A 27,995-nucleotide genomic window follows, 5' to 3' on the forward strand; every position below is an offset into this window, starting at 1 on the left:
CCATGGCAGTACCTAGGATAAACATGCTTCCTGCTTGGTTTACTTCCATGCTGGTTTATCAACCCCATTGGGAATACTTACAACTCAAAGGATATTTTGCGGCTGCAGGGGGAGCCAGCACAGGGAGAAGAGTCTCAAGCTTTTGTAGCCCTGTCCCCTCAGCAGTAATGGCTGTGAGCTTTTTCCGTCTTCCCCCGGATAGCGTGCTGGATTTTCTCTTCTCTGGCTCTGTGTAGGTATACTCTGGCTGTGGCATTGTGTACTGCAGGATGAGAGAGGTCTGTGACCAATTGGCTATTGAGCTGAGCTACAGAGGAGTGAAAGCCAAGGCCTATCATGCAGGTACTGGATGTTGTGTCTACAGTGTACAGCCCCTCAGTCAGGGCTGCAGAATTTCACATTATCTAATAGTCTGGGTCAGGGCTACCTTAGGGAGCAACTCTGTACATGTGATCCTGTGGCTGCTGAGATTTGGTCAGGAGCTTGAGTTGACAGGCCCTTGACCTGAGTGGGGTGGGATGGGGTGGAAAGGTGCTCCTTTGGCTCTGGAACTCAGTGCCCTCTGCCGGTCCTATCTATTCAGGCTCTTGCCTGAGAGGGAACTGAATTTTCCTCTTGGGGTGGGGGGAATATTGAGTCCTTTTGTTTGATGATGAGCCAGTCTGAAGTGGGGGGTAATGTACTTGACTTTGACCAGCACATTTTTATACACAAGAGAGTGGGGAGAGATTGCTGGGGAACTGAGGGGTGAAAGAGTATCTCCTCTTTCTCTCTGATTTCCTTGCTTTCTCTCCTTTTCCCTCCCCAGGGCTGAAGGCAGCAGACAGAACTTCAATTCAGAATGAGTGGATGGAGGAAAAGGTCCCTGTTATTGTTGCTACCATCAGTTTTGGAATGGGAGTCGACAAAGCTAATGTCAGGTATGTAGGAGCTTGGGCAGAGAGGGGAAAACATCCTCCTTAGGGTCCCTCCCCCGTATACTAACTGCAGTCTCAAGAACTTGATGCGCTTCTCTAGCCCTCCCTGTGAAGAAACCAGATCTCCACAAGAGGGCGTGGGGATGGGAGGAATTCATCTTCAAACTTCATAAACATGTGAGAGATGTTTCTGTTTAGAAGCTGCAGAGAGTGGAAAGGTTGGGCTTTTACTCGTTATGGGATACCAGTGTTAAACACAGATCATTAGAGGGTCTGACTTGAGGGGACCTGCTACAGACAAAGGAAGTGTACTCTCCTTTGCTGCTCTCTGAGGTATAAAGGGGCTTGACAGTTGCTTTTGCAAGATTGGGTTTTCATTTCCTTGTTTTCCCGGAGGTTTCCCTGGAGGGTTAGACTGGCATCAAATAGACAAATTTGAGCAGTGGAGAGGGAAAGACTTTCTTAGATGCTGTTTAAAACTATGCTTAATTCCTGATTAACTCAAACTGCTGGCAGACACTTGGAAGAAAAGTTGTCTTTGTGAAAGATTCAACACACCTGCCCCTTCAGCTAAGGGCCAAGAGAGCTAAAATTCTTTTAGTCCTCTAGCAAAAACTGGGAAGACAAGACTTGATATTCCTAAGGTAAAGGACAAACAAAAAGAAAGAAAAATCCTTTCAGGCCTTCTTTATACATCATAACATTTGGTTTTGGGTTGTTTTTTGTTTTTTTTTTAATAGGGGAGCACATGCAAACATGCCTGTTTGCAGGTCACCAGAAAATTCAGAAGAATGCCTTCTCTTGCAGTTATGCCTGGGCATTATTGTGGGGAATAGCATCCCTATAGAAAGGATGAGATTTGCTGATTTTTCTGAGTGCTCTAAAATCCTCATGCATAATAGCATTAAATGGAAGGTTAAAGTCTGTAGTCAGCACCAACAATACAGCAACCTGGTCATGCTGCTCACTCAAGTCCTGAACAGTTGAAGATTGAGGGCTTGGCTACACCTGTGAGTTAGAGCACATTAAAGCAGCCCCGGGCACCCTAGCTCACTGCCTGTCCACACTGGCAAGGCATGTAGAGTGCTCTGACTCTAGGGCTAGAACGCTCCTGGTACTCCACCTCGGTGAGAAGATTAACACTTAGTGCGCTTTGGCTGAAACGCCCAGGTGTCAGTGTGAACGAGGTGTTGCATTACTGCGCTCTGATCAGCCTCCAGAAACGTCCCAGAATCCCCTTAAGTCAAGTGGCCACTCTTGTCGTTGTTTTGGAATCACTGCAGGAATGCAGATATGCCCTTTGAAAGCTCCGTTTCTGACAGCTGGCATGCTTATCTGCTCCGAGACAAAGCAGCCATTATTGTGGAATGCTGGGGGGGGGAGGGGTCTGCTGCTGTCTGAACTTACAAGACAGCATGCTGACATGCTCTCAGCCCCCCCAAAACCCACTCTCTCCCCCCACATACACAACACACTCCACCTCCCCACCCCCCATTTGAAAAGCAGGTTGCAGCCACTTGCATGCTGGGATAGCTACCACAATGCACTGCTCTCTGTGGCCATTGCAAGAGCTGCTAATGTGGCCACGCCAGTGCACTTGCAGCTATCAGTGTGGACAGATTGCAGCGCTTTCCCTACTGCGCTCTATGAAGGCTGGTTTAACTCAAAGTGCTCTACATCTGCAAGTGTAGCCATGCCCTGAGTGTGATCAAAGAAAAACAAGTAGTGATGGCTTCACACAATGGCAGCATGATCAGAGAGGCTGCTGGACATCAGCATAAGCGCCCACAATAAAGTTCTGTTCTAAGAACTGGTTTGATGTTGACACGGACAGATGACCGTATCAAACCAGTAATATGTGTTTGTCATGAAAAATAAACACAGTAAACAAATTTCATCTTTCTACAATAATTTATCCAGTCTAGAGACACCAAAAGTTTACAGCTATCCATATTACCTCTCAGAGGGCTGTAGTTTCTATGAAAGAGGGCTGAAGGAAATGTCAGATACTAGAAAAATTAAAGTCATTTGCTACTTTTTAAAACAAGCATAGCACACCTCAAATGGGATTCCCCCCATAACAGCTTGATTTTTTTCTACAGCAGTTTAACAAACAATTATAAACATTTAAAAACCATCCCTTAAAAACAGACTTTGTGCTTGTCACCCCTGTTAAAATGGAGATCGTGGTGTAACTGTGGTGGCACCATCAACCCACATTTTCCCCCCCCTCAGCCCTCAATATCGCTGTGCCACATCAGGGCCCAGCATGGAGTTAGTAGTGCAAATTGGGGTAATTTGGACAAGGAGTTCCTCAGATACAGGTCTCTCCTCCCCCATGAGGAGCTGTTTTTAATATTAAAATTGCTCTAAAACCCAGGGGGCTGGACTAGATGACTTCGTGAAGTCCCTTCCAAACCTACATTTCTATGGTTCTATGTTTAGAGAGATTTTCTTGAAATTACTGTTTCACAACAGTTGCTGGGGTAGACTTTGGGAGATGGGGAAGGACCCCATTGAGATGAATGGGTTAGCTCACACGTGTGCCATCTTCCTAAGCACAGTCATGGATGCTACTAGATTGCTACAAAGGCAGAATTGACTATTGTGCTCCTCTACTTGTACAACCCACATAATTCAGCACAGAAATGAGGAGTCTCCTTGTACAGTATTATGAACTGTAGCAACCTGCAGCAAGAAATCCCTGTACCAGTCAATATGCCAGTCCCTAACACAGTGGAGAGCAGAGGGAGAGCATACAGATGAATGAGAAAACACATAAAACAGCACATTTAGTCATTCTGTGTTGCTTGTAAGGGCAACCCTTGACAAAACATACTGACAGTAGAACCCCAGTAGCTCTTGCCAGCTGCTGGTGCAGAGTTAAGTTTGTTGGGCAGAACAGACTATTTCCTGGCTTTCAGTGGCTTAAGGATAGACACATTTGATATTCCAGAAGGGTATGTGGTACTACCAATCAACCGTAACCCTGCAGTAACAAAGTTCTTGGGACAGGAATTGTACACACATCATCAGGTATAAGATCATGCCTGAGAAGTGTGGAGGAGGCCCCTGAGGGAAATGAACGGAGGGTTCCCCTGCTGTTGCCAGCCCCTCCCTATTTGCTGCTTATTCACTGTGGCTGGAGATGGCGTATTTGAGGCGCTCATAAACATACAGGCAAGGAGGAAATGTTATGCTCTGCTACCTCCCGCCTGGCCCTGGTTCTGACAGAGTGTTTTTGTTTAAATGAGGATAACCAGTGACTAGATTCCTGCAGTCTCTCACTCCATACGTCTGCAGCACACAAACTTCTGGAGTATGGGGTTTAGCATACAATAATGAGGCCACTTTTGAGGTGTCGGAGAAAAACACAGTTCTCACTTTTTGTTTGGGTACAGCAAGTCAGATGCTTTATTTCTCTCACAATTGCGCAGAGGGAAAGAACTAAGCAGGTCTCTCTACAGGTAAACAATTACAGCAAACATTTATACCTTTCATTACAGACAATAACAAGCAACAGCTGCATTTTGTTTATACATAGGCCATCTTGATATCTTATTTTTCTCACTTGTTTTGACTCTAGCTTACATACAATATTTTCTACACATTATCTACACAAGGTCGCAACAACTTCTCGCACAGTTCTTTCCCACTCGCCTGACACAATCCTCGCTTCTACAAATCTCGCGTTATTAGAGTTACAGTTAGCCTGACTCTTGCTAACGAACTGTCATGCATTGCAGTTCCTTCCTGTCAGTTCTTTCTCTGCTTCCACAGAGGGAACCCTTTGTATAAAATATTGGTAGCACATCACCGGAGCATAAACTGCTCAGGGACCCAGAGGGTAGAGAACACAGCTGTCAGTGAATGTTCTAGCATTTACAGGTTTAAGTCAGCCATGCAATGGTATTTTGATTGCCGTTTTTGTGTGCAACTTCAATGGTTGTTTAGTAATAATCCATGGTGGCATATTATGATTGCAAGGGAGCCCTTACTGTATAGTTGAAGTTTGTGAGACAGAATTCCATACGCATAGCTTGTAGACAAAGAAGCTTCTAACCGAAGTTTAAATGGGGAAAGTTCTATCGCCTGTGTATACAGGAGGTCGAACTAGATCACCATGGTCCCTTCTGACCTTGGAATCTATGAATAATATTATTATAAAACATGTTGCAAATCCGTAAAGTAAATAATGCATATTAATAACATGCACAACTTGACAGTAAAAGAACGCAAACTCCTGGAGATCAATACTGTTTTCTCCCCCCTTCACAGCTGTATATCTTTATGCACGTATAGTATATACACCATGCCTATTTTCCTCCATTCGCTTTGGGTGTGTCCCGCTGACTTATTGTTTACACACACACTAGGCTTTTGTTGTAGCTTCCCTTGGTGCCTCTTTACTATTTTAAGAATGCCCAGTTAAGAATCCCTTGCTCCATTCCCTTCTAAGTCCTTGCTCCCACTTACGCTGCTCTGTTTCTACTTTATTGTTGGACTCAGTAGAGAACATCTCTGTGTTTACAATGATGGGAGAAAAGACTTCAACTTGATGCTTACCATTCTCTTATCCCATGCAGATTTGTTGCCCATTGGAATATTGCGAAGTCGATGGCTGGATATTACCAGGAGTCTGGAAGGGCTGGGAGAGATGGGAAGCTGTCCTGTTGCCGTCTCTATTACTCTAGGAATGACCGGGAGCAAGTGTCCTTCCTGATCAAGAAGGAGCTCTCTAAACTCCAGGTAGGATCTGCAGAAGAGCTTCCTACAGCACTACTAACGCTAGGTTTTGCTCTTTGTCTATGTCACAGGCCTGGCTAGCACCACTTTCTGTGCAATGCATGGTACTATGGGTGGTCCCTGCCTCAGTTCACAAATTGTGGCAGCCTGTTTGGAGCAGGGCAGTCTATGCTGCAAGCTCAGCACTCATCTTTACACAGTTAAACTCCGAATTTGGCTGTCTGTGCCTTTAAACAGGCAAGTGCTTGATTGTAGTGCTTGAAGCCAAGGCCCTAGCCTGGTTCAGGGTTTGCACTGAAGAGCTCCTTCTCTGTCCAAGTCTCCCCCAGTACTCCTCTGGAGAGGAAGCAGACAAGCCTTCTTAACTGGCCTGCTGGCTCCTGATTGGACAGGGTCTCCTCCTGGCCTTTCTGGGCCTCTGGAGGACTAACTCTTGTTTTTAGCCTGGGATGAGTTGGTTTTCCTAGAGCAGAGGGGTGTCAGTGCTTCAACCACTGCAGCAAGAGATAGAGAAGGCCAGATACACCCCATCACGGTCTAATTCAATGGCTCTCAACCTTTCCAGACTATTGTACCCCTTTCAGGAGTCTGATTTGTCTTGCATACCCCCAGGTTTCACCTCACTTAAAAACTACTTGCTTCCAAAATCAGACATAAAAATACAAAAGTGTCTCAGCACTGAAAAATTGCTCACTTTCTCATTTTTACCATACAATTATAAAATAAATCAATTGGAATATAAATATTGTACTTACGTTTCAGTGTATAGTATATAGAGCAGTATAAACAGGTCATTGTCTGCATGAAATTTTAGTTTGTATGACTTCGCTAGTGCTTTTTATGTAGCCTGTTGTAAAACTAGGCCAATATCTAGAGGAGCTGATGTGTACCCCCTGGAGTATCTCTGCATACCCCCAGGGTTACACGTACCCCTGGTTGAGAACCACTGGTATAGTCAGCCCCTTGTTTGCAGTTACCGCAGACTGTCCCAAGGCAGAATAGAGTTTTTCCAGTTCTGGCCACATTACTGCTAGTAGGACTGGGGTTAGAGACATTGTGCTTGGATCTGGCTGCAGCTTAGAGTGGAAGAGGCAGAAGTGCTGGGGAAGAGATGGCTGGACCTGGCTGCAGCAGTGTCAGAGGGTCTGAAGGCATGGCAGAGGAGGTGGTGGTCACTCTTGGCTGCGGTACTACCATGGGGTGGAGAAGCGGAGCATAGATCTGGTTGCAGTTATGATCTGGAAAGATGGTCGGATTTGGCTGTCAGCAGAGGTGCTGCATCCGTCCATAGCTACATTGAAGGTGGCTTTAAGCATTGTCTTTTATTATTCCCAGGAGAAAAGAGGCACCTTGAAAGAGTCTGATAAAGCTGTGCTGACGGCGTTTGATGCTATAGTGAACTTCTGTGAAGAGCTGGGGTAAGTGTCTCTCTTGTATGCGTTGATAGCGGGAGGGGTGGGTGAATTAATCTACTCTTCCCCTCTTTGGCACCATTATTGCCAGTGTATTCTGGAACTATGATGCTGTGGAAAAACTTAAATTTCTAGACCTCAAAGTTTTGGTGGAAAATGTGAACTGAATGTAACAGATGCAGTACTGTCTATGGGAAGACTGTCAGAAATAGTAGTTCTAAGAGGTGTGAACTGCCTGCTTTCATTTTAATTCATTGTTACTCCTGGAAGACAGGGTACTGGGCTAGATTGGCCACACTGGGTCAAACCAATGGCCCTTCTTATGTTCACAAACCCCATTATCTGCCCACCTGCTTTCCCAGGCACCAAAATACATAACTAACTGTCTCCTGTTAAAACCTCCAACTTCCCCTATGACAACTTCTACAAGGCAGTTGTTTGCTGCCAATGCAGAAATCAGCAGCATGTTGAAAATCAGAGAGAAGCATAAAATAAACTGACTTTAATATTAAAATAAATAGCCCAAAGTTGTATTTTCATATTTAAAACACTCTCTACTTTTAAGTGTACATGAAACTACCCCAGAATTCCTAGTTTGCTGCAGAATTCTGCACCAGGTTCTGCATTGCAGAAACCAGGGGCCCTTGTGTTAGATTGCACAAGGTGTTGGCTATTTCTACTGATGATTTGGGCCACCTACCCTGTATCTGAGTGTCACTGCCTCTGAGACTGGCTGGTTCAGTGGCTTATGTAACCACATGCAGTATAATCTCTCCTCTGTTCTGAGCATCTCATCTTTCTCCATCTCCTGTCAATGGGGTGCCCATTGCCACCAAGTCCTCAGAGTGTGAAACTGGCACCTAGCATTGTATATTGATTATCTGGTTATGGGAAGGGGCTACTGTATGACCATGACATCCTCCCATGCTACCACATGGAATTGTCATGCAGCATCAGCATTTTTCTGCTAAAGAAACCAAAGGGAATGAGCAGTGTTTCTTTGCACAGCTTTTCCTATTTTCTGACTCACACTGGACATTCCAGTTGTCTATTTTTGACTTTGCCACATCATCTCTGCTGTAAAGAAAGGCATGATCTAAAACCCAGCATCTTGGTGTAGAAGCAATTAGCTTTAATGTTTGCCTCTGACTCAAAAGAGCTCCATGCTGCAAGATGCTAAGTGTCCCTAATTCCTGTTGTCCCCAACAGGAGTTTAGGGTGCTCAGCACCTTTCAGGATCAAGCCCATACCACGCACACGCCCAAGTTGGGGAACCTAAATGCAGACTTGTAACCACTATACATGTTACAAATAGTGTACTGTAAATCCGAGAAGGCTGTAATTGTAACAAATTACTATGTGCCACTAGTTTGAGACAGCAAGACCTTAATTTTCCCAATAAGAGAGCAGTGTATGTTTACAAACTGGGAAATGAATATCCTCCCTCCCACATATAGCCTTGCATCCATTTTCATTATGTGGCTCTGCATCCAGAGTGGTTTTGTCAGGATTCAGTGGTGGAAACGGGAATATTTATTTTCTCATTGCTGGAGTCCTGGTGAGGGCGTTGCCCTCAGTCATGTTTTGACAGAGAACAAGACCTGTTGAACAGGTTATTATGAAGGATTTTTACCAGTTGCCCTGAGGTCTGGCCCAAATGTCAGAATAATTGGCATGCCCTTGAAACAATGCTTGATTGGTTGCAGTTAAGGTGACTCCACTAGGTGTCTGCTGTGAGGCACCACGCTCTAATATTTTGCTCAGTTTATGCAGCTAAGTCAATCTTCAGCTGCTGTTGCATGCCTTTAGGTCGTACCTAGAGTAGCCAGCTGGCTGCCTCTGTGTTGCTTCTGTTGCCAGTTGAAATGAGAAGTCCTTTTTAATAGCTATGGGGAGACGATATCTTAGCTTCCCTCTCTGATTACTCCGTGAGCTCTCTACTGAGATTTCTAGCAAGGGTTTTGTCGCAGCTGGTTGCAATGGACACTTGTGCACTGGGAACTCAGCTGAGACTGCCAAACTAATTTTGCACAAGCCATCAGTAGTTATAGCAGGACTTTCTAGGGTAAGTGTTAGTACCAGAACTTGGGTTAGTTAAGGTTCATGTAATTGCTCCGTCATCTTGACTTACATCTCCCACCCTAGAGTGACGGGAGCCTGGCTGTTCTTTACAGTGATGACTCTCCCTGGTGCTGTTCCGCTGCAGCAGTAAAGCAATGGGTATGTGCTAGGGAACTTTGTATGTGGCAGACCCATGTAATAATACTTTACCTGGAAAAATAGATTTTCTTTAGCGGAGACTATTGGAAAAAGGAATAGTGTTTCTTCAGTTCCATGGGGGCATTTAAAAGTAAAATCACCCTTTTCTTGTTGCACTGTTGTTAAGGGGGGACGGGGATGCTGACCACTCTATATTTAAGGCTGAAAGTAGCTTCCAATTATAAATCTCACTTTCCCCCCCCCCAACCCCTTCAAAATCTTCCCTTCCCTAATTTCACCAATCCCCACTACCCCCTGAAATTTCTCATGCTACATCTCATCCCAGGGTGATCTTTACTGCAGGTGTCACTGCAGGATCCCTCCTTGGGTTTGTCTGCTGCATGTTGTAACTTCCGACTAGCTAGAAACCCTTATTAAGAGACTGTTCAAAGAAACATCACGTTTTTCTGCTATCCAGTTTTTTTTTATTTTAAACTAATAGGTTTTTCTACCCACTTTCATAAAAAACAAACCAACCTCCAGAAACCAAAACAACAAAAACCCTGACCTTGTGAGGTCCTAAATTACAACAAAAGGAGGAGAGAGAGACACTTGGATTGTCTTGCACGCATGTTATTTTAGGTTGTTATGTAACCAGAGCAGAAGAACGTTGCATCAGGTTCTTTTAACGAAAAAGCTTTTCACATAGAAGGGTCGAGATGAGCTTTTGATCTGGGGGCTATTTCCTTCCTCATCTGAATGTGGTGGGGTTACTTGAGGGTCTCTTCCAGCTTCAGAATGGCAGTAACCCAGTAATTTTCCTTGTCGGGGAAAAGTTCAAGCAAGCAAATATCTTGACTGTAAGGTTTGGCTGGTCACATGGTCCTGAATTGAGATTGCATTGTGTGTCGAGATTTGTAATTGAGTACACAACAGCATGAGGGCCTCCCTTGCAGGTGCAGTCTTATATGCGGGCTGTCAGATTGCGAGTGCCTCAAGTCTGTGTGTGAAGAATTAACCACACAAGAAGGATAAAAGATGAAGCTTCCCTTTGACCTGATCAAACTGTTCGTGGATGGGCCAATTCTTGCCTGGTTGTGGTATTCTTGAAATGCCCCACTCTTGTCCTTGTTGTTTATATGCAACTTGATTTACGCTTTGGAGCTGAGCACCAGCCAAAGATGGCAGCGAACAAGAGGAGGGCAATGAAGACTGTGCAGAATGACCCAATCACCACTAGTCCTGCAAGAGCCCAATCATCTGTCAGAATGCAACTCTTCAAGTTTTCCAGAACTGGGGAAGCCATTTGTGTTGAGGACGACATGCTGGCCCGCCCCTCCTGGAATTAGAGTGGGGAAACCAGATGAGTGTCTGATACTTGTCTACCTTCTCTACTGCCTCAATAGATATATGCACGCACATACCCTTTACACACTTACTGGCATTGTTCTTTCAAAAGGTGCAGTCACTCTTTAGAGAAACCAATCCCATGAACATAAACCGAATCTAGAACACCAAAGAACTGTCTAGTGGTCTGTGCCAGAGAAGATTCTGCCCTTAAAATTCTGTTCAGGGATTAATTATTCCAGCAGTGGGGTTTTATTTTCCCAATATTTTAGCCATGTCTGCGGGTGCAGCTACAGTCATGGCTTTGTCAGAATCGTCAGCATAAGGATTGTATAGTCTGGATGTAAAAGGAATATAATAAAAATCAGTGACCACAGCAAGTCTGTCAGAGCAGAAGACATTTTGAACGAGATCCTCAGCAGGGGTAAATCAGGATAGCGCCACTGAAGTCAGTTGAGATACTTGGGTTTACACCAGTTGAGGATGTGGCCCTTTTAAAATAAAAAGTTAGGCTCTTATGTCATGGGAGTACACCAGACATGGACATATGCTCTTGTACCCCTATAGCAAAAGCAATCTGTTCTGCAGGCACATTATCAAATGAAGGATTAATCCTTCTTCTCGTTTAATACAAAAAGATAAGCAATTAGAACAGCCCAGCTACCTCCATGCAAACGTTTCTCCTTCTGCAGGTGTTATGCACAGAGTGTTAGTTTTAGCTTTTCCTCCCGTCTTTGACCCAAACCTTACCATTTCGTTAACAGTAACACATGCATGTGTGCACACGCCCACTTTCTCACTAATGGTGTTAAACTGCAACTAAAATATTTTTATTTTATTGACATAATTTAATCTGGAGTCTCACTAGGCTCCACACGCTTGCTCATTCAATGCCATCTTGCCCGTTGCCTTGCTCACAGCCATGCTGTTACACCATTTAAATAACATCAGACATCTCTTTGCAAGAAGCTTTAATGCTTCCCTGCTTTATACACCTCAGTGAGAAATGAAAGGATGGATGGATTATTCCTCCTTCCGTCAGAGCGACTGCTATCCTGACCTAATACAAAGAGTGGGGGAGAGGGAGACAACACCTCACTAAATGATTTCAGTCTACTTATACCTGTACTAGCCCCCTCCCCTTGCATTTCTGCCGTTAATACTGCATGAAAGGAAAAGGGTTAGACAGTGTGAAGTTAATTTCACCCTCACAAAGCGGTGCCCGCTAGAATCTCAGAAACACACTCCAGTTGTTGTTTACTTCTGCCCCAGCAGCCAAAGTATTTGGATAATGCTTTGGTTTTTGGAATCACAGCAGATCATTTTAACAGGGTCCTTTATAACTCTGCAGTTAGACATGTAGTGACAAAGGGCCTGTCTGGATAGTTCAGCCCTGAGAAAGCTGCATGCAGACCCTCTGGGACAGTCTCCTCGCCCTCTAAAATAGTGACAGCATCGATAGCCTCAAAATAGGTCTCCTCCAAGCCCGAGGGAAGAAATACAGTCTGACTGGATACCTCAAAGCTGCCATCTTTCCTCTGAATGTAGTCAGCCTTGAAACGAAGTAGTTGTGGATGGTTCCACTATTACCTGAAACTGCTGTGGATGTAGCGTATGTGCCTTCTGCCACTGGTGCCTTCTCTGTACGTCCTGCAGAAGATCCCGGCCTGCTGAGAGGTCCCTCTTCAGTGTGCCTGGGAAGGGCGGACTCTCTGTGGGAATTGCCTGTTTGTACTTTAGTAAATTATTAACAACAGTGGCAGTGTTTTGTGTCTCCGCTGCAGACTTTCTGGAAGGGTGGTGAGGCTTATCTGTGGCTTGTCTGATTGTACAGTTCAGAGCCGTGGTTTGCCCATGATTCAGCACTCCCAAGCCTTATTTGTGTCTGTGTGTGTTTCGATTGGAGTAGTCCTGCTGGAAAGGTAGTGGAGGGAAATGGTAGGTATCATGTATCCAGCTCTTGATTGCAGTGTGACTTGTGATTAAAAGTTGTGGCCCCTGATCAATGCTGTTACTCCTTGATCTATTTGATCAAGCACCAGCCAGTGAGAGAGCCTGAGGGGGGGGTATGTTGGCAATATGAACCTTTTCCCCAATGGAGTAAAACATTCATCACTTTGGTAGAGCCCTAGAGTTGCTGCCTTTAAAAGTTTGTCCTGGCCCTGGGCCAAATTGATTGGATCAGGTTCAGACATGGTGTGAAGTCGAGTTGCATATGCATGCACCAGGTCTGAATTTGGCCATGTTTGTCATCCCATCATGATGCAATGTCCTGACTCGATGCTACTCCAAAGGATATTTTTGAACATTTCAATGTCGTGCAAGTCTTACTTGTATGATGTGAGACTGTCGTAGGAAACAATGCGACAGGTAGCAACCCTTCCTCTCTATAATTCATCCCACTGATCTTTTGCTTTATGGTCTCCACATGACACTGATTGAATCAAACTTCTTTTCTTTCCTCCTTTCCCTACCTGCATCTTGCTGCAGGCTTCCATTCCAACAAAAAAGCCTTACTGATACCTGAGAGGACCTGCTAGTTCTTGTAGCTGCTGGGTCAGGTGGTAGCTCACAACCTCACTCTTGGTGGAGGGGATTCGGCTCTAATCTCTGATTTATGTACAGAAGTCGGTATCCCAAGCTCAGTTTAGAAACACAGGGCATGTCTACAATGCACAGCTACAGCACTGTGCCACTGTAATGCCATAGTATGGGGATGCTTCCTACGTGAACAGAAGGTGTTTTTCCCCTTCACAGCCCTGCATGACCTAGTCAATCTAATCTTTCAGGGTAGACCAGGCCTTACTCCTCCCTTTTTAGAAGTGTGTTAAACAAGGCCACACTTCCAATCAGTATCTTCATCAATTTGTAACCGTACAGGCAGAGTAGTCCCTTACAGAGCAATTGCACTGTGGGATAGCTATAATCAAATAGACTCTTTGTTGCTTTCTTAAAGTGGAACAGGAAGATTACACAAGTAGAGGGCTCCAGGGGCATGGGGGAGAAGGGAAGGTGAACTTGTTGCTCACCGTCAGATCCTACAGTCTGATCAAAAGTAGCATTAACTGAGGTCAGTTTAGCACTCTAAAGCGGGAGGGTTAATCTGGTGAGTAGAAGCTTTTATGTAAGATATGTGACCACACTCCACTTTACCAAAATGAAAATTGCGTAACAAGAAAACTATGACAGCTGCGTCATGGAAGACTAAGGCAATCGTCGCGTGCATCTTGCACTTCCTGCTTCCATGCTAACTCCAGCTGTTGCACGTTTACAAAAGCTTCTGCATTTGAAAAGAGTTATTCTCTGCCTGTGCTTGCTGGACTTAAAAAAAATTCCCCTTCTCCTATCTGAGCAAGGAGGCACCCCAGATCCAACACTGCGCAGGGTAAATCTGCCTGTGGCTCCCATCCACTTTATCTGTAGATTATTTTAAGCCCAGAGACTAGAAATGTGTGTGTGGTGTGCAGGTGGAACTGGTCCAGTGTATATTAGCCAATCATAAACTGTAGAAATTCAGTGAGTTGAACTAGTATTTGTGGCATCGCCTGAAATTCTTTGTGCACTGGGACTTAGACCCCATCTCGCCATGTACTTAAGCATCTGCTGAATTCCAAGCATGTAAGTAATCCCACTAATTTTGAGGGGACTGCTCACGTGCTTGAAAGAGCAAGTAGCACCTCAGCGCTTTGCAGAACCGAGCCCATAATAGCTGTCTTCTCGCGAGGGTGGGGTGTCCATGGCACCTGCTGGTAGGACACCATTCCCCTGGTCTGAAATATGATCTTGGTTTCAGGCTGTCTTCAGCGAGTGTTTAAATTCCCTATTGCTCTTTCTATCCCTCCCTTTTTTTTAATTCCCGGTTGATGCTAATTCGGGAACATATTGTGGTGGAGATAAGGCAGGGGCCTTCCTCTTGCTGCTCTTGGTCAGTATTTTAAGCCTTGTTGCTATGCCTGTGTAGATAAGGGCTGGTAAATATGGGCTTGCTTATAGCAGTCCCCAAGTACCCACTGTCACTCCAGGTGAGTTTTTCCTCACTGCAGTGTCCTCCTTGTGACAGCCACCATGACTGCATTAGCACAGGCAGCTCCATGATGGTGAAACGCTTCATGCTAGGATCCTATTCATTTCCATAACAGCCACTGCCTGGCTGGGGGTAGGGAAGAAGTAAGTGCGGTTTCATTGGTCACAGTTATGTAGGTCTAGGTTTCTAGTTAATTGAGAAACAAAAAGCTCATCCTTATAAGTGAGGATGTATCAAGTTTCCCATTGGGCAGTCAATTAATATCTCTGTGCCTCAGGGATAACCACAGATGTACCTAGTGTGAGGGTTACTTCCCTGATGTCTGGAATGTTGTTGTAGCCATGTTGGTCCCAGGATATGAGAGAGACACAAGGTGGGTGAGGTAGTATCTTCTATTGGATAAAAATACCCTGTTACCTGTGGGCGAATACTTTTCGCAGAGTGTTCACTCCATATCTGACTTATCAGCCCTGGTCCTCCAAGGAAACCTTTACAACACCTTCAGTGTTAACCCCTTATGGCTTAACAATCTGTCCCACCTTGTATTTAGTTGTAACATTCTGGTTACCTTTTCCAGACCTGAAGAAGAGCTCTGTGAATCTCGAAAGCTTGTCTCTTTCACCAACAAAAGTTGGTCCAGTAAAAAATATTGCCTCACCCGCTTTGTCTCTCTAATGTCTGTAAAACACTTGGAGATCTTCTGTGGGAGGGTGCACTATATCTATGAAAGTTTATTACATTAAACTGATACTACACTAGGGCTTAGTTGTCCCAATTCCTTTGTTAGGAGATGCAAAGTTTTGCTTCTACCATGTGCATTGTGACAGCCAAATGGAAAGGCTGGGCACTTCAGTCTAAATATAACTTTTATTCTTTGTGTGTGGCTAGCTTATAGCAGTGGAGCATTATTATTATTTAACTTTTAATGGCCCCTGTCAAGTTAGGTCCAACATTTTTAATTCTCTTAAAAAACAAACTATCCCCATTATCTATTAAAATGCATTTTATTTTTGCACAATTGAAATGCTGCGGTATTGTTTTTTCTTAATCTAAGCATTCCTCTGCATTGTTGGCAGCTTCCAGAATTGTTCCAAAGTATGAGAATGAACTCAGATGCAAAATGGACAAATCTAATTGAGTGAAGAACAAAAAGCTAAACAACACAAGTGGTGAAAAGTAAACTAGTTGATTTTGTGTGTGTGTGTATTTGTGTGTGTGTGTGTACACACACATACACACACAGAGGATATTGTTAATAATCTAGGGTGCTCTTAGTAATTTAGGTAAGGGATTCTTTTAAATATTTTTCCTCTTTTCATTGCCCCTTTTTACAGAAGTGTCAGCAAGTGTTAAAAAAGCACCATATTCAAAGCTTTGTAACTCAGCCCACCTAGCTGAACTCTGGCACTGTAGATATGTATGTAGTCCATTTGGCCGTTTCAATCATAGTAGTAAAAATGCGAGTAGAAGATTTGTTTACACTCTCTTAACTCCAAATGGGCTTGTTTTAATTTCTCTTAAAGGTGATCAGTTCATATTGTGGCATAATTGCTTTCAGTTTTAAAAATTAAACCCCTTTTAACTAACGGATTACTGAGAAAGGGGAGTAGTTTTTCTTCTCCTTTCCTACCCTTAATTACAAATGGGCCCAATGCTGCAGACTTTATACACACGTAACTTCCTTAAGTTCCCTGGACTATAAACCAAATTTACACAGTGGCTGCAGTGTTGAAAAGGTATTTATTTGCACTTGTTAACTTTAGCGGTACAGTTTGTTTGGCTCCAGTTTGCTCCACCACTTGTCATGATGCCATCTCTCAGCTGCTGCACGTATATCCTGAATTAACACTGCCCTCACTGTATATTCTTTCTCTGAAATACATGTGTGAATAAATATACCTTAAACATGTGCTGCCGTTAATATAAACTACACACCGGCCTTCTTTAGTGCAGGGAGCGAGGCATGCTACTCCCATGAATAATAATGGGGATTTGTACATCTGCTTCAGTGCCCCATGCACTGTACTGAACACTCACCCTGCAATATGCAGAAAAAGCAACACTTTTTCATGGAAGCGAAGGATCTAAATAAAAACCTTTTTTTTAAAAATGATTACTGGCTGGGCAAGCAAACAAAACAATTTGTGTTAGGGTTTTCCCCTCTTGCCTTCATCCTTCAGTGTATGATGGATATTGCACATAGTCTAATTATTTTCCTCTTTGGCAGTTTTCTTGTCTTTGTAACACTGAGAAAATAAAAGCAGGGAGCATTTGATGCCAACTGTACTTCCAGTCTCTGAGATCATGTGCCAGCTGAAAGTTCATGTCATGCTGTGCTCTGAGTGGACGGCTCTGTTAAATTTCACGTACTCTATTACTCATGGTTTTAAAGAAAGTAGAACAGGGAAGGAAAAGCCATACTTGCTTTGGGCTTGATCCTGACGGGTGCTGGTAATGGATATCTCCAGTGATGACAGTAGGAATTGCTAGTGCCCAGCACCACCTCACTGGATTAGGTCATTTATCAAGAGAGGAGGGGACCTTCCTAACCCCGGGGCAGTCTGCATGTGCTCTTTGTGGTTTGCTGCTCTTTGCTCACAAAGAGAGAGCCTGTTGGAATTTTCTGCCAGCCCAGCTGCAATGTTCGCTTTGGGAAAAGTCTGTTTTTGTTTCTTTCTATGGCAAGGAGACAAGGATGTCAGAATACTGTTACCTATGTGGCCACATCACAGACCCAGGCAGTGATCATTGCAGAACAACCTAGTCCATCTTATGATCCACTTTCCTCCTCTGCATAGGGTTAGCAGATAGCAACTGTGAAAAATCGGGGTTGGGGGTAACAGGCGCCTATATAAGAAAAAGTCCCCAAAAAACTGGACTGTCCCTTTAAAAACAGGACATCTGGTCACCCTACGGGCTGGTCTACACTGGGGGGGGATCGATCCAAGATACGCAACTTCAGCTATGCAAATAGCGTAGCTGAAGTCGAAGTATCTTGGATCAAATTACCTGGGGTCGAGACGGCACGGGATCGATGGCCACGGCTCCCCCGTCAACGGTGAGCGCGTTCGGGGATCGATATATCGCGTCTTAACGCGACGCAATATATCAATCCCAGATAAATCGATTGCTACCCGCCGATACGGCGGGTAGTGAAGACGTACCCTACCTCTGCAGCGTATTCTCATTCACTCCCACCAGCCCGTTCAGAGGGTTAGTGTAGAGAGGGTCATTCCCAGGCCATTCAGCCACAGTGGCTCCTATGTCCTCTTTCACTGTCTTCTCCTGATGCATTTCACACATGAGCAGTTGGCTGGATCTGGATCTTCCTGCCTCTCTGATCAGGGCTTCCATTGCAGCAGCAGCGATAGCAGCAACAGCTGCAGGCTAGGGTCATCAGTGACAGCACAGTAACTGAAGAGAGAAATGAAGAGTATTGGCTTCTGACAAGATCTTACAAGAATAAAAACAGACCAACTTTGCAGTGCCTTGAAGAGGCACAATTTCCTGGAAGCTCTGCTGTAAATGTTGGATTTATTTCTGGGCAGGTGTTTTTTTTTTTTTTTTTGCCATAATGTACTATCTCCAACAATGTTGGCTTATCAGTATGTGAGCAAATAACCTTAAAGCTATAGAATAACATTTATAATTACATTATACAGCACATTTAATTCCAAAGGATCTTAAAATACTTTCCAGACTGTGGGTCCTGTGATGCAGTAATTGCACATGAAAAATTCCCATTGCCATTCTTGGAAGTTATATGCTCATAAGTCCTGGGGCATCAGGCCTAATGGGAATCCCTCCACCCCTCTTAGGACAGCCTCCTCTGGAGTGAAATGCATCAGCTGTGTAGTGCTGTGTGGCTTTAAAGGGTAGAAAGTGAAGAACAGTGTCCATTCAGATGAAATTACAGGGGGAATCTTAAGGTGTGCAGGGAACAGTTACCAGAGCTGGGATTTGTCTGTGAAGTCAGTGTTCTCATCCCATCTCTTAAGAAAAGTGACTTTAATGCCAACAAAAAGAACAAGAGTACTTGTGGCACCTTAGAGACTAACAAATTTATTTGAGCATAAGCATCAGAATGGAACATAATGATAACAGGTATTCAGAACTTTGGGGTTTTTTTTCTTCCAAACTGGTAAACTAGTAGGCGCTTATATTTTTGTTCGTCACAGAATTTAAGGCTAGAAGGAACTCTCAGATCATCTAGTCTGACCCCCTGTATTTCATGGGCCACCATCACCACCCAGCCACTATCTGTCCAAACTATATATAGTGTCAACTATAGGGTTCCCTTTAAAAACAAAGAGTTGAACTGCCAGGATCCTGTTAGGGATGATGGTCAAAATGGGGTTGGGATTAATACCTTTCTCTGGAAGAGATAAGGGTGATGCGGTAAGTGTTACATAACACCCATTGTGTTTGTTCCTTTAAGTGTAATCCATTGACAGGCTGCCAGGTAACCAGACCCAGTGGGGAAACCAGTTGTGTCTATGGCCTTGGCTACACTCGCGGCAGTGCTGTGAAGCGTGAGTGTAGTCGCGCCGCCAGCACTGCGAGAGCTGTCTTGCAGCGCTGCAAGAGCTCCACCTCTCCGAGGGGAATAGCTTGCAGCGCTGCGAGCGAGCGTGCAGCGCTGCAGGTGCTGATTACACTGGCGCTTTACAGCGCTGCATTCGCTGCGCTCGGGGGGGGGTGTTTTTTCACACCCCTGAGCGCAGCAAGTGCAGCGCTGTGAATTGCCAGTGTAGCCAAGGCCTATGAGAAGCAGATATACCTGCTTCCAAATTCCAGCTGAGGGAGGGATCCCTTTGTGGTGGACACCGCCCTTCCCCCTGGCATTCAAACTGCGAGCAAACTCCCCCCTTTTCCTTTCACTCAAGGGTTCCTACCTTTCCTCTTCCTACTTTTCCACTGTTTAAAAAAACTTTCTCCATCTGACCAGACAGCTGTTTATTCCCCCTTCTCCAACACCAGTTACTCCATGACAGGGTGACTCCATGAGCTAACCTCTTCAAGGGGAAGGCACTCTTTCTGTTCACACCAGGAAAAGAAATGTGTCCACTAAAGTGTGCCAGTTTCTAGGAAGCAGCAGTAATGGGGGCAATCCCAGACTTGAGTGTCTTGTCTGGTGGCAAGATACACTAATACCATTCTTCACAAATGCTCTCCTTCTACTCCTCAAAACATTTACACATGATGTGACTCTGGGATTTACTCACAGCGAGAGCAAGCGTGCTTCCCTCCAGATCAATGTTCAGGGGCGATGGTATGGGGGAAGCTTGCACTGCTACTCCCCATGCTATATGTTCTGTACATAAACAGGAATGAATTCTTCAGGGCCATCGGTCTGGTCCTATCCTGAGTGCTCAAATTCACGTCCATCAGAATGGATTTGTGGGAGAAAATAAGCTAGAGAATCACATTCTTTAGAACAGCTGCAGAACACACCTGCTTTCAGCAAAATCCTCGGCACAGCCTGCCAGCCTACGAGATCTGAGAGGTTCAGGCAACAACGAGCACATAGGATCCTAGCACTCTTCCACGTACTTACCGATAAAGAAGAGGATAATACAAAATGACACTATCTCCACGGGTTCAGCCTTGGGCAGCTTCTGGAGCTTAAGCAGGAACTTCTCACCAATGGTCTGTATTTCCTTCAGAAAGCCTTCAGAAGACATCCTGGCCAGCACTGGTCACGTTGTGTTACACTGGAGAAAAGCCAAAGAAAGAAAGAGAGAGTGCGCATGAAGCTTTTTACTGTCAATATTATTAACACTAGGGAAACAAACAGCCTTCTTTAGGGAGCTAATTTGGGATCACAAGTAAAACACGTTTATCCGGTCTCAGCCCTTGCTCCCAGTAGCTAAGGAGGAGGGATTTTAACTATCTGCATATCCTGACATTGCTTTTATTCAAATCTGGAGTTAGCTGACACTCTGGCTTTGTATCAGATCAGTTTGTGGGTATACTCTCCATCTGGGCTCTGCTTCACCGCTTTTAAAAAGCCAAAGGATTTTGCACAGTTGGGCAAGGACAAAAATATGGTGTTCCCTCTCAGCCTGCTATGTATGGGATGACATTAAAGCTGGCTGATTTCCACAAGGGAAAAATTAGTTGTTGCTTTTCAACTGTCCAAGCTCATGTTCTCCCAGAAAATAAGCTGACTTTCACTTGCTAACCTGAGAATGTGTGTCCCAAATCATGCCCACGATGCTGCATTCTGTATACAAAATTGTCTTCCCCTGTGTAACGCAACACACGCTCCCTTTTAAGGTTTCTTGGCGCTCCAGCAGCAGCAAGCCACCTTGTGAGTGCTTCCATTATCATAGCACCCTTGTGTAATATTCATGTCACATTTCTGGTTTCTAGGGCTGGTGGTGTATGGTGATATTGTGAATTTTGACTGATCCACACCTATTTAGGAGACATGAATGCTTTAAGTTTATACAGCTGACTGTGACTTTTGTACCCGGTAAGATAAATATACATCTGTTTGACCACACATTTGTAGTAATGTAGTGACATCTAATCTGACTAGGGGATTTAGACTTCCATGCATTGTGTATATGGGGGGCGAGAGGGGAAAGGGGAGGAAGGGAGAACAAATGCCACAGAGATCTGTTTGACTTTAGACCCTAGTGTAGATCACTCTTCCACTTATTCTCCTCCCTGCCTCTGCTCCCCATCCCCCACAAAAAACTGTGTCTGTCGTCTTCCATTCTACCAATTATATAAATTGCTCAGAACTAACCTTGGACTTGATCTTACTCCCACCGAAACCAGTGGTAAAACTCCCATTGGCTTCAGTGGGGCCAGGATTTTTCCCTAAAGATTAGCACATGGGAAGGACTGGGTTCTATTCCTAGCTCTGCCACCAATTCACTTTGTGACCTTGAACAAATCACCTAACTTCTCTGTGCCTCCACTTCCTTCTCTATAAAGCGAGGGCAATGATACTTACTGATATCACAAAGGAGTTATAACGATTAATTCATTTAGTACGCTTGTTTTTCAAAGAAGCTGCAGAAGACCTACAGTAACAGGTGAAAGGTGGTACAGAAGATCAGAGCGAATGATGATTATTAAAACGGACATCTCTCTGTGGAAGATACAGTTCCACTACTCTGTTCTTGTTTACAAGGGAAAGTAGCTGATGTTATTCTCACTCCATTACTTTACAGCATTTCAGATGATAAGAAGAAACCAGTTTGGCCGCTGGTGATCTCTGTGTGATACTGGAGATGCAGTCCCCCAGACGGCTTGAAGCCCCCACTTTAACTGGCAGTTTACTTTCCAAGGATAGAATGTTGTTGGGGGTTACAGAAGGCAACTGGAAATCGAGTTCCTGGATTCTATAGTAAGCACTGCCACCAATGGCACCTGTTTCACCTTGGGCAAATCAACCTCTCCATGTCACAGTTTCTCCAACTGGGTGTCTCTCTTTGCGGCTGACCTCCCTCAGTAATATGTTCACTGGGAACAGGAACATGAGAGCAGGAGCCAGTACTCTTCTGGCAACAGCGGCAAGACTTTGGAGCTCATTACAGGAGAAAATCAGAATGTCCACACATTTCCTGCCTTTGCAACACAGAGTAAACCTTCTTATTATGACTTGGCATTCACACAGCTGTAACTAAAGGCCGCAAAGAAGAAATGAGAAAAGGTGGGGAACGGAGGGGGAGAGAGGAGGAAAAGAGAAACTTAAACAAAAATCAAAGCAAACACCACCCTGAACTGCTTTGTGGCAGGCAGCTTGGAGCACTCCCTCTAGCCTGCCATGGCAGCCCGAAAGTTATGGTTCCAACCATCTTCTTTTCTGACTGTTCATTTCTGAGAAATTCCTCTTTAAAGCAACAAAACCCTACATTGTAGCCAATGGGATTAAATCTTCAGATCTCCTATTCAGACTGCAGGGAAGTGAACTGAGTAAATCAAATCTTTAGATCCCCATATTGTTTTAGAAGGGAGGCAGAGCCTGCCATGAGCTCAAGGCATTAGTCTTGCTTGGAAAGAGAACAAGCACAGTAATAGTGCATAAAGATGTCCATTTGGTTTGCAGTGCATGTAGCTCAGCCGCATGGGTTAGGTTAGTTTAAACCAGCAAGGCACTGCCTGTGTTCCGGGCTCTCGCAGGTTGTTACTGATTAAGGTTAAGGTGATGCCTAGAAAGTACTATCTTATTTCTTTTTAATGCAGATTCATCCTGCAGGGCCAGCTGGGTAAAGCTGTGCAAATTGCCATAAATGCCCTGGAGGCCAAATCTTTCCACCTAGCTTTAATAGACTAAAGCCGTATGGTACCTAAATAAGTGGCCTGACTTTCAGCTGATGAGCATCTGCAGCTCTTATTGATTTGATTGGTAATTCTGGCTGCTCGGCATTTCTGAGAATAAGAACATTTATTTAGGCACCTCAGGTTGAACGTTTTGGCTAGAGCAGTGCTTCTCAAAATCGGGCCACCGCTTCTTCAGGGAAAGCCCCTGGCGGGCCGGGCCAGTTTGTTTACCTGCCGCGTCCGCAGGTTCGGCTGATTGCGCCTCCCACTGGCCGCGGTTCACCGCTCCAGGCCAATGGGGGCTGCGGGAAGCGGCGTGGGCTGAGGGATGTGCTGGCCACCCTGGGCTAGAGCCTTTTGGGACTGAGAACCAGCTGTGTGTGTCACATCTTTGATGTCCATTGTAAGTTGGCTGGACCTTAACCAAGAGCGAAGGCTGCATAATATGGTCGACTATCCATAGGGCCCAGATTGTGGTATCTGGCTTAAACTGGTCCAGTCTCCATGAATAATAAATTATACAGTTTAAACACCCTTCCCTTTAACAAGTTACACCCTTCTGTGCTTTCATCCTCTGCGTGGAGAAGTAGGTGTGTTGGAGGGTAGGAGGGCAGGTGAGGCTAAACTTATTGTTGAGGACTAAGCCATGGGTTAGTCATAATGCTGGTGCCATTTCAGTAATGTATGTTTGCACAGAGGGGAAAAGAGCGAGAGAGATGATGATCTTGTGGTTAGGGCACAGGACTAGAAGTCAGGAAATGTGATTGACTTCAATGATTGACTTCAATGTCCTCTTGCAAGCAAACCCTTCTAGGCTTTTGCTGTTGCTGCTTTCCGAAGTCTGAGATGAAGCTTTGGGGAGTGTGTTGTTGAAGGCTGTTGTTAGCACATGTAGTTCTAATGCAGCACTTCCTAGTCATGTTGATCTTTGATTCTGCCTGAAGACCGGCATCCTCTTCACCTCCCATCCCATAGTGGCAGCCATTTGAGACCTCACAACTCAACAAGAGGGGCACTTTCAGAAAGTGGGAACTACCTGATGATCCCAAGCAAGGAGTTTGTCTGTTGTCACACACTCATCTCTGACTCCATTGTAATGTTTTCTTTAAGATGTTTTCTCAGATTTCTTGTCTGCAGCTATTAACACAAACATTGTGTGCTATGATCTATTCCCATCAAGTCACACAAGATAAGCAGGGTGAATTTGGCCCAATACTGGAATGGGAAACACCCCTGGAATGCTTAGGAGCTGTAGGAAGGTAGTGTTGGTTGCTTGGCAGGGAATCTTCCAAGTCCACCCCAGCATGGTGAAAAAGGGGTACTGTACTGCTGAAGGTGCTGCCCTCCCAGTGAGGCTTAAAACAAAGGTTCTGACTAGTTGTGATCACTTTCTCAAGAGTAACAAGGAGTCTGGTGGCACCTTTCTCAAGAGTAGGTGTTCAGCTGTGGTGTCGTGGATTAATTCTAAATGTGGTAGCTCCTTTGTACTGTACTGAATTATTGTTCTGGTTTCAAATGGATAAGATCTTTTCCACTTCTGTTCCTAAACTATTGTCATGTTGCCGTGCATTGTTAAATAGTAAGTGCATTTTGGCAGTAGATGAAATAATCCCTGTATATGGTTTATATATTAGTTTAAATTTGCAAAATGCTTTGAGATTAAAGGGATTATAGAAATAGGGAAAATCCACCAGCGATATTACATTGTTACTGCAGTTTTTGCTGACATGGATGTAGTTGACCAACCGCATGATCTTCACGACAGCCCACAAGCAAGTCTTGTGTCCATAACAGGAGAGGTCAGAACCAGTGAGGCCAATAGTTCATTCACTGGCAGGAGAAAATAGTTCCCAGCTCTAGAGAATTCAGCCTTTGCCCACATGCACACAAACTGGTAAATTGTGGTTCAATTTCATGGGAGAAAAGCTTTGACCTTGTCAGCCAAGGTTGAAAAATCTGAAGCCCCCCCCCCCCCTTCAGATTATAAAATAGAATTGATTGGGTACCCAAATAGTCAAGATAGCCTGCAGTCTAGTTTGTCCGCTTATTGGAGCTAGGTTTCCCAGCAGCAGTAAAGATGCCCCAGTCCTGCCCTGATCACCTCATATTTAACTAATGTGTGACAAGTTCATGGGAAGGCATTGAACCCCCTGAAATATCAATCAAGAGTCTGAAATTGATAATCGAGACCACTGAGTTGGGAACTTCTATAAAACTCTTAAGAATCCTCTACCTTTCCCTAGCACATCTCATCTGAGAATCGTAAATGAATGAAGCGCCTTGATAGGTCATTATTATTACTCCTGTTTTACAGGTGGGAGAAACTGAGGCACAGGGATTGTGACTTGCCTACTGAAAGGACAAGCTGTATTCAAAATAAATCTGCAACTAACAAGTGGGGTCTCTGACGTTCTGTAGTTACTGCTGCTTGGGTCTCGGCTCTGTAGTAGACTGAGTAATTAGAACAGCTGTTTTCAAGGACAGCTGACAGAATGAGATGTACCATGTTTGAGTGTCTGTGTCCAGGTCTATGAAAGCCCAGTAAATAGTCACTTCAGGAAATACAGGTTTTCTGCCAATAGCCTTGTATTTCTCAGTGCCAGATGCCTCATCACAGTATCGGGAACACATTCTCTAGCTGCTTTCCATTACACCTGGGTCCTTATTTGCACAGTGCTGTCCAGAACTCAGAAACTGAATGAATCCATCCTAGCTGTAGGGACCTGGAAAATCCAGGAAGTTGAAGCACCTAATTCTGATCCCTTGAAAGAAGCAATTTAAATGATGGGTGAAGTGTGAAGCTTATGAAATGGATGGTGTGGGAGGAATGACTGCATTAGTTTGTATCAAGTAAGGGCATGGGCAGGCACTGCACTTCTCTGGCAACTCTGCCAAGATACCTCAATTTTGACTACCAGCTCCCCTGGCTATTCCAGTCCTGGGACTGTCCTGAGCAGACTCTCAGTTGTGGTGGGTTTGTGTTGTGGACTAAAATCCATTGTTTTATCACTTTTTTTTTTGTTTTTCTCCCACTTGCTTGGATTTAAGTCTCTGCTTGTAAGGTGAATGGCTAGTACACTGTACATTTGGCCTCCAGCAAAGGCCTTTCTATAGATCTGTCATGTTTGATACAGGCTAAGAGGCCTCTGTGCTACGTGACAGCTGTAACGTAAACCATGTCTCTGCCTTTCTACTTCCAGACACATGTTTCGTATTGCTTATTTTTCCTCCTCCGCTGCTGGATAAGCCCCTAGTCATAACCCTTTAGGACTTTCACTGCAAGGAAAATTTGGCCTGTTTTTTTCTCTCTCCTATTTTTCTCCTTGTTTTTCTCTCTCCCACTTTTTTCCTTGTGTTTTTTTTTGTTCTTTCTGTTTGGAAGCCATCTGAACTGTAATGTTTAAAAACAAATGTAAACCACAGACCCTTCAAGGAACCGCTAATGAGTCTCTGGAATTCAAACTAGTTAGGAGATGAGGAGGGCCCAGTAATTACAGTACTATTACACAAGCAGTTCTGCAGTTTTCTTTGCGTGACAGGCGAGTGGTACGATGCACCATCCTTTCCAAATAAGCAGGATCCAACGGGAAATGGAAGGAGAGGCTAAAAGTACTTGATCCTTCACATTCCTCTATCTGCGCTACATGTGGGGAGAACTGGCTTTCTCTCTCTCTCTCTGCTTGTTTGTAAACAGCTGAACTTTGAGCTTCCTCTGGAGAACACACCATTTGTCAGCTCAATGCAAAGGGTTACGAAATCTTCCAAACAGCATTGAGAAATAATTGGCTTCAGATGGAGAAAACAGAGGGGCTCGTGGGGTTACATCTTTGGCAGTGAGAAATGGTGAAGGAAATGGGTGGGAGAGAACTTTGGTAGCTAGAAGCAAGGCTGGCTCGAGGTTATTCTTGTGCACTTGGGGCTCTTTCTCCTCTATTTCATTTCCCTCCCGTGTTGATCAAAATGTGCTCAGATCCCACAGCCTCATGTTCAGTAGGACATGGGCTGAGAGACGTGGTGTTCTCTGCCAGAGCTGTGGGTTTCTGGTGCTGTTTTGGACAGCAGACCAGAATCTGCTCCTGTTAACCATTGCTGATCTCCATTTGGAAGCTGGGTAAAAGCTTCCCCTTTATTTCCACTGGGCACAACGTTTATATTAATTTGCACAGTAAGCTGGTTTCTCTGAATGGGTTTTGTTTTCTGGGCATTCTGCTTGCTTCAGGGTTTAGGGGATAAAACTCAGCACCAGCTTGGGAGCTCTTTTAGGTAAAATTCCCTGGCTGGAGCTTGCTGTGGTTTGACATACGCTTGCCAAAGTCGGTAGTTCCCACTGAGCAAGGAGTCACCAAAGCTGCTGGCTAAACGAAGTACTCACACATGAAAACACCTCTGCAAAGAATGCCCTGTGGCAGATCCTGCTCATGGGTAGGGCCAAGTTCTGCACTGACATGCACCCCATGTAACTCCAGTGAAGAAGTGAGCACAAGATACAGCCCTTAAATGGTCACTAATCAGCTAAAAGTTACTCCCTTCTGCTTCAAACCTGATGCATGTGATAAGAATGAGCAGTCGCTGCTTTCGTTAAACTCTGTTGTTGTAGCACAGCTTTCCTGACTCCTCAAAGCCTTTGGCTCTCACCACCCTCCCCACCTCCCCCCAGTGTCCTTTGCAACCAAATTCCGGCTAGCAAACCCTGCTCAATGGCTGAGCACAATTTGCCATGCAAACAGCTACAAAAGCGTGAGCTACCGCTGACTAGCTGAATCCTCCTGCTATTGAGATGCTGTGGTGGAAATGAACCCAGGCAACAACCCAGCCTTACCCCAACAGCGCCGCAGGACTGTCCTCCACCTCCGGTGGTTGTTTTTCTGTCTTCTTAAACTTCACGGCTCTCTCCCCCCCATCCTGCCCCTCTCTGGCGTGGGGTTCTTTCCTCGCTTGGCTCCTCTCCACTCTGCTGCTGACAGCCAGCTGCTGTCTCTGCCTGACTCTTTTTTTTGTTGTTGGTCGTTCTGGAGATGTGAGGTTTCGGATTACATGTGTGCTGGGGAGGGAGGCGAGAAGTGAGCACAA

At 44.8% G+C, this 27,995-nt stretch overlaps 2 protein-coding genes and 1 long non-coding RNA gene across 14 annotated transcripts in view; 1 reads left to right on the plus strand and 2 right to left on the minus strand.

The window, feature by feature from the left end:
• The window catches only part of RECQL5 (RecQ like helicase 5), a 56,701-nt gene that overhangs the window by 6,760 nt on the left and 21,946 nt on the right, over positions 1 to 27,995 (plus strand). For 7 of the 10 annotated variants that reach the window (XM_034789779.1, XM_034789778.1, XM_034789777.1 and 4 more), the window contains 4 exons: positions 237 to 342; positions 809 to 920; positions 5,504 to 5,666; positions 6,999 to 7,081. In XM_034789779.1, the coding sequence (XP_034645670.1) occupies positions 237 to 342; positions 809 to 920; positions 5,504 to 5,666; positions 6,999 to 7,081 (464 nt within the window). Of the gene's footprint in view, positions 1 to 236; positions 343 to 808; positions 921 to 5,503; positions 5,667 to 6,998; positions 7,086 to 21,832; positions 25,997 to 26,630; positions 26,769 to 27,995 lie in introns of those variants that run through there. The other 3 variants (XM_034789785.1, XM_034789786.1, XM_034789784.1) reach the window with 3 other exon arrangements.
• Positions 9,892 to 12,205, minus strand: LOC117887313. The gene is made up of 2 exons (XR_004648161.1): positions 10,714 to 12,205; positions 9,892 to 10,613 (listed from the first exon to the last, which is right to left on the minus strand). It is a non-coding gene; the product is annotated as an uncharacterized LOC117887313 (long non-coding RNA).
• SMIM5 (small integral membrane protein 5) lies at positions 16,367 to 27,995 on the minus strand. 3 transcript variants are annotated; one of them, XR_004648160.1, is made up of 4 exons: positions 27,745 to 27,985; positions 20,203 to 20,359; positions 17,815 to 18,059; positions 16,367 to 16,517 (listed from the first exon to the last, which is right to left on the minus strand). XR_004648160.1 is itself a non-coding variant. In XM_034789788.1 (4 exons), exons 3-4 carry the CDS (start codon positions 20,327 to 20,329, stop codon positions 17,941 to 17,943), a joined length of 246 nt encoding a protein of 81 aa, XP_034645679.1. In that variant the 5' UTR covers positions 20,330 to 20,359; positions 20,831 to 21,065; positions 27,745 to 27,995; the 3' UTR covers positions 17,779 to 17,940. The 3 variants fall into 3 exon arrangements, 2 of the variants coding, with proteins under 2 accessions (XP_034645679.1, XP_034645678.1); XM_034789788.1 differs by lacking the exon at positions 16,367 to 16,517 and adding an exon at positions 20,831 to 21,065 and having other exon boundaries at positions 17,779 to 18,059; positions 27,745 to 27,995; XM_034789787.1 differs by lacking the exon at positions 16,367 to 16,517 and having other exon boundaries at positions 17,779 to 18,059.

The sequence above is a fragment of the Trachemys scripta genome, chromosome 14, assembly GCF_013100865.1.
Source record: "Trachemys scripta elegans isolate TJP31775 chromosome 14, CAS_Tse_1.0, whole genome shotgun sequence".
In the NCBI taxonomy this organism is placed as follows: Eukaryota; Metazoa; Chordata; order Testudines; family Emydidae; genus Trachemys; species Trachemys scripta.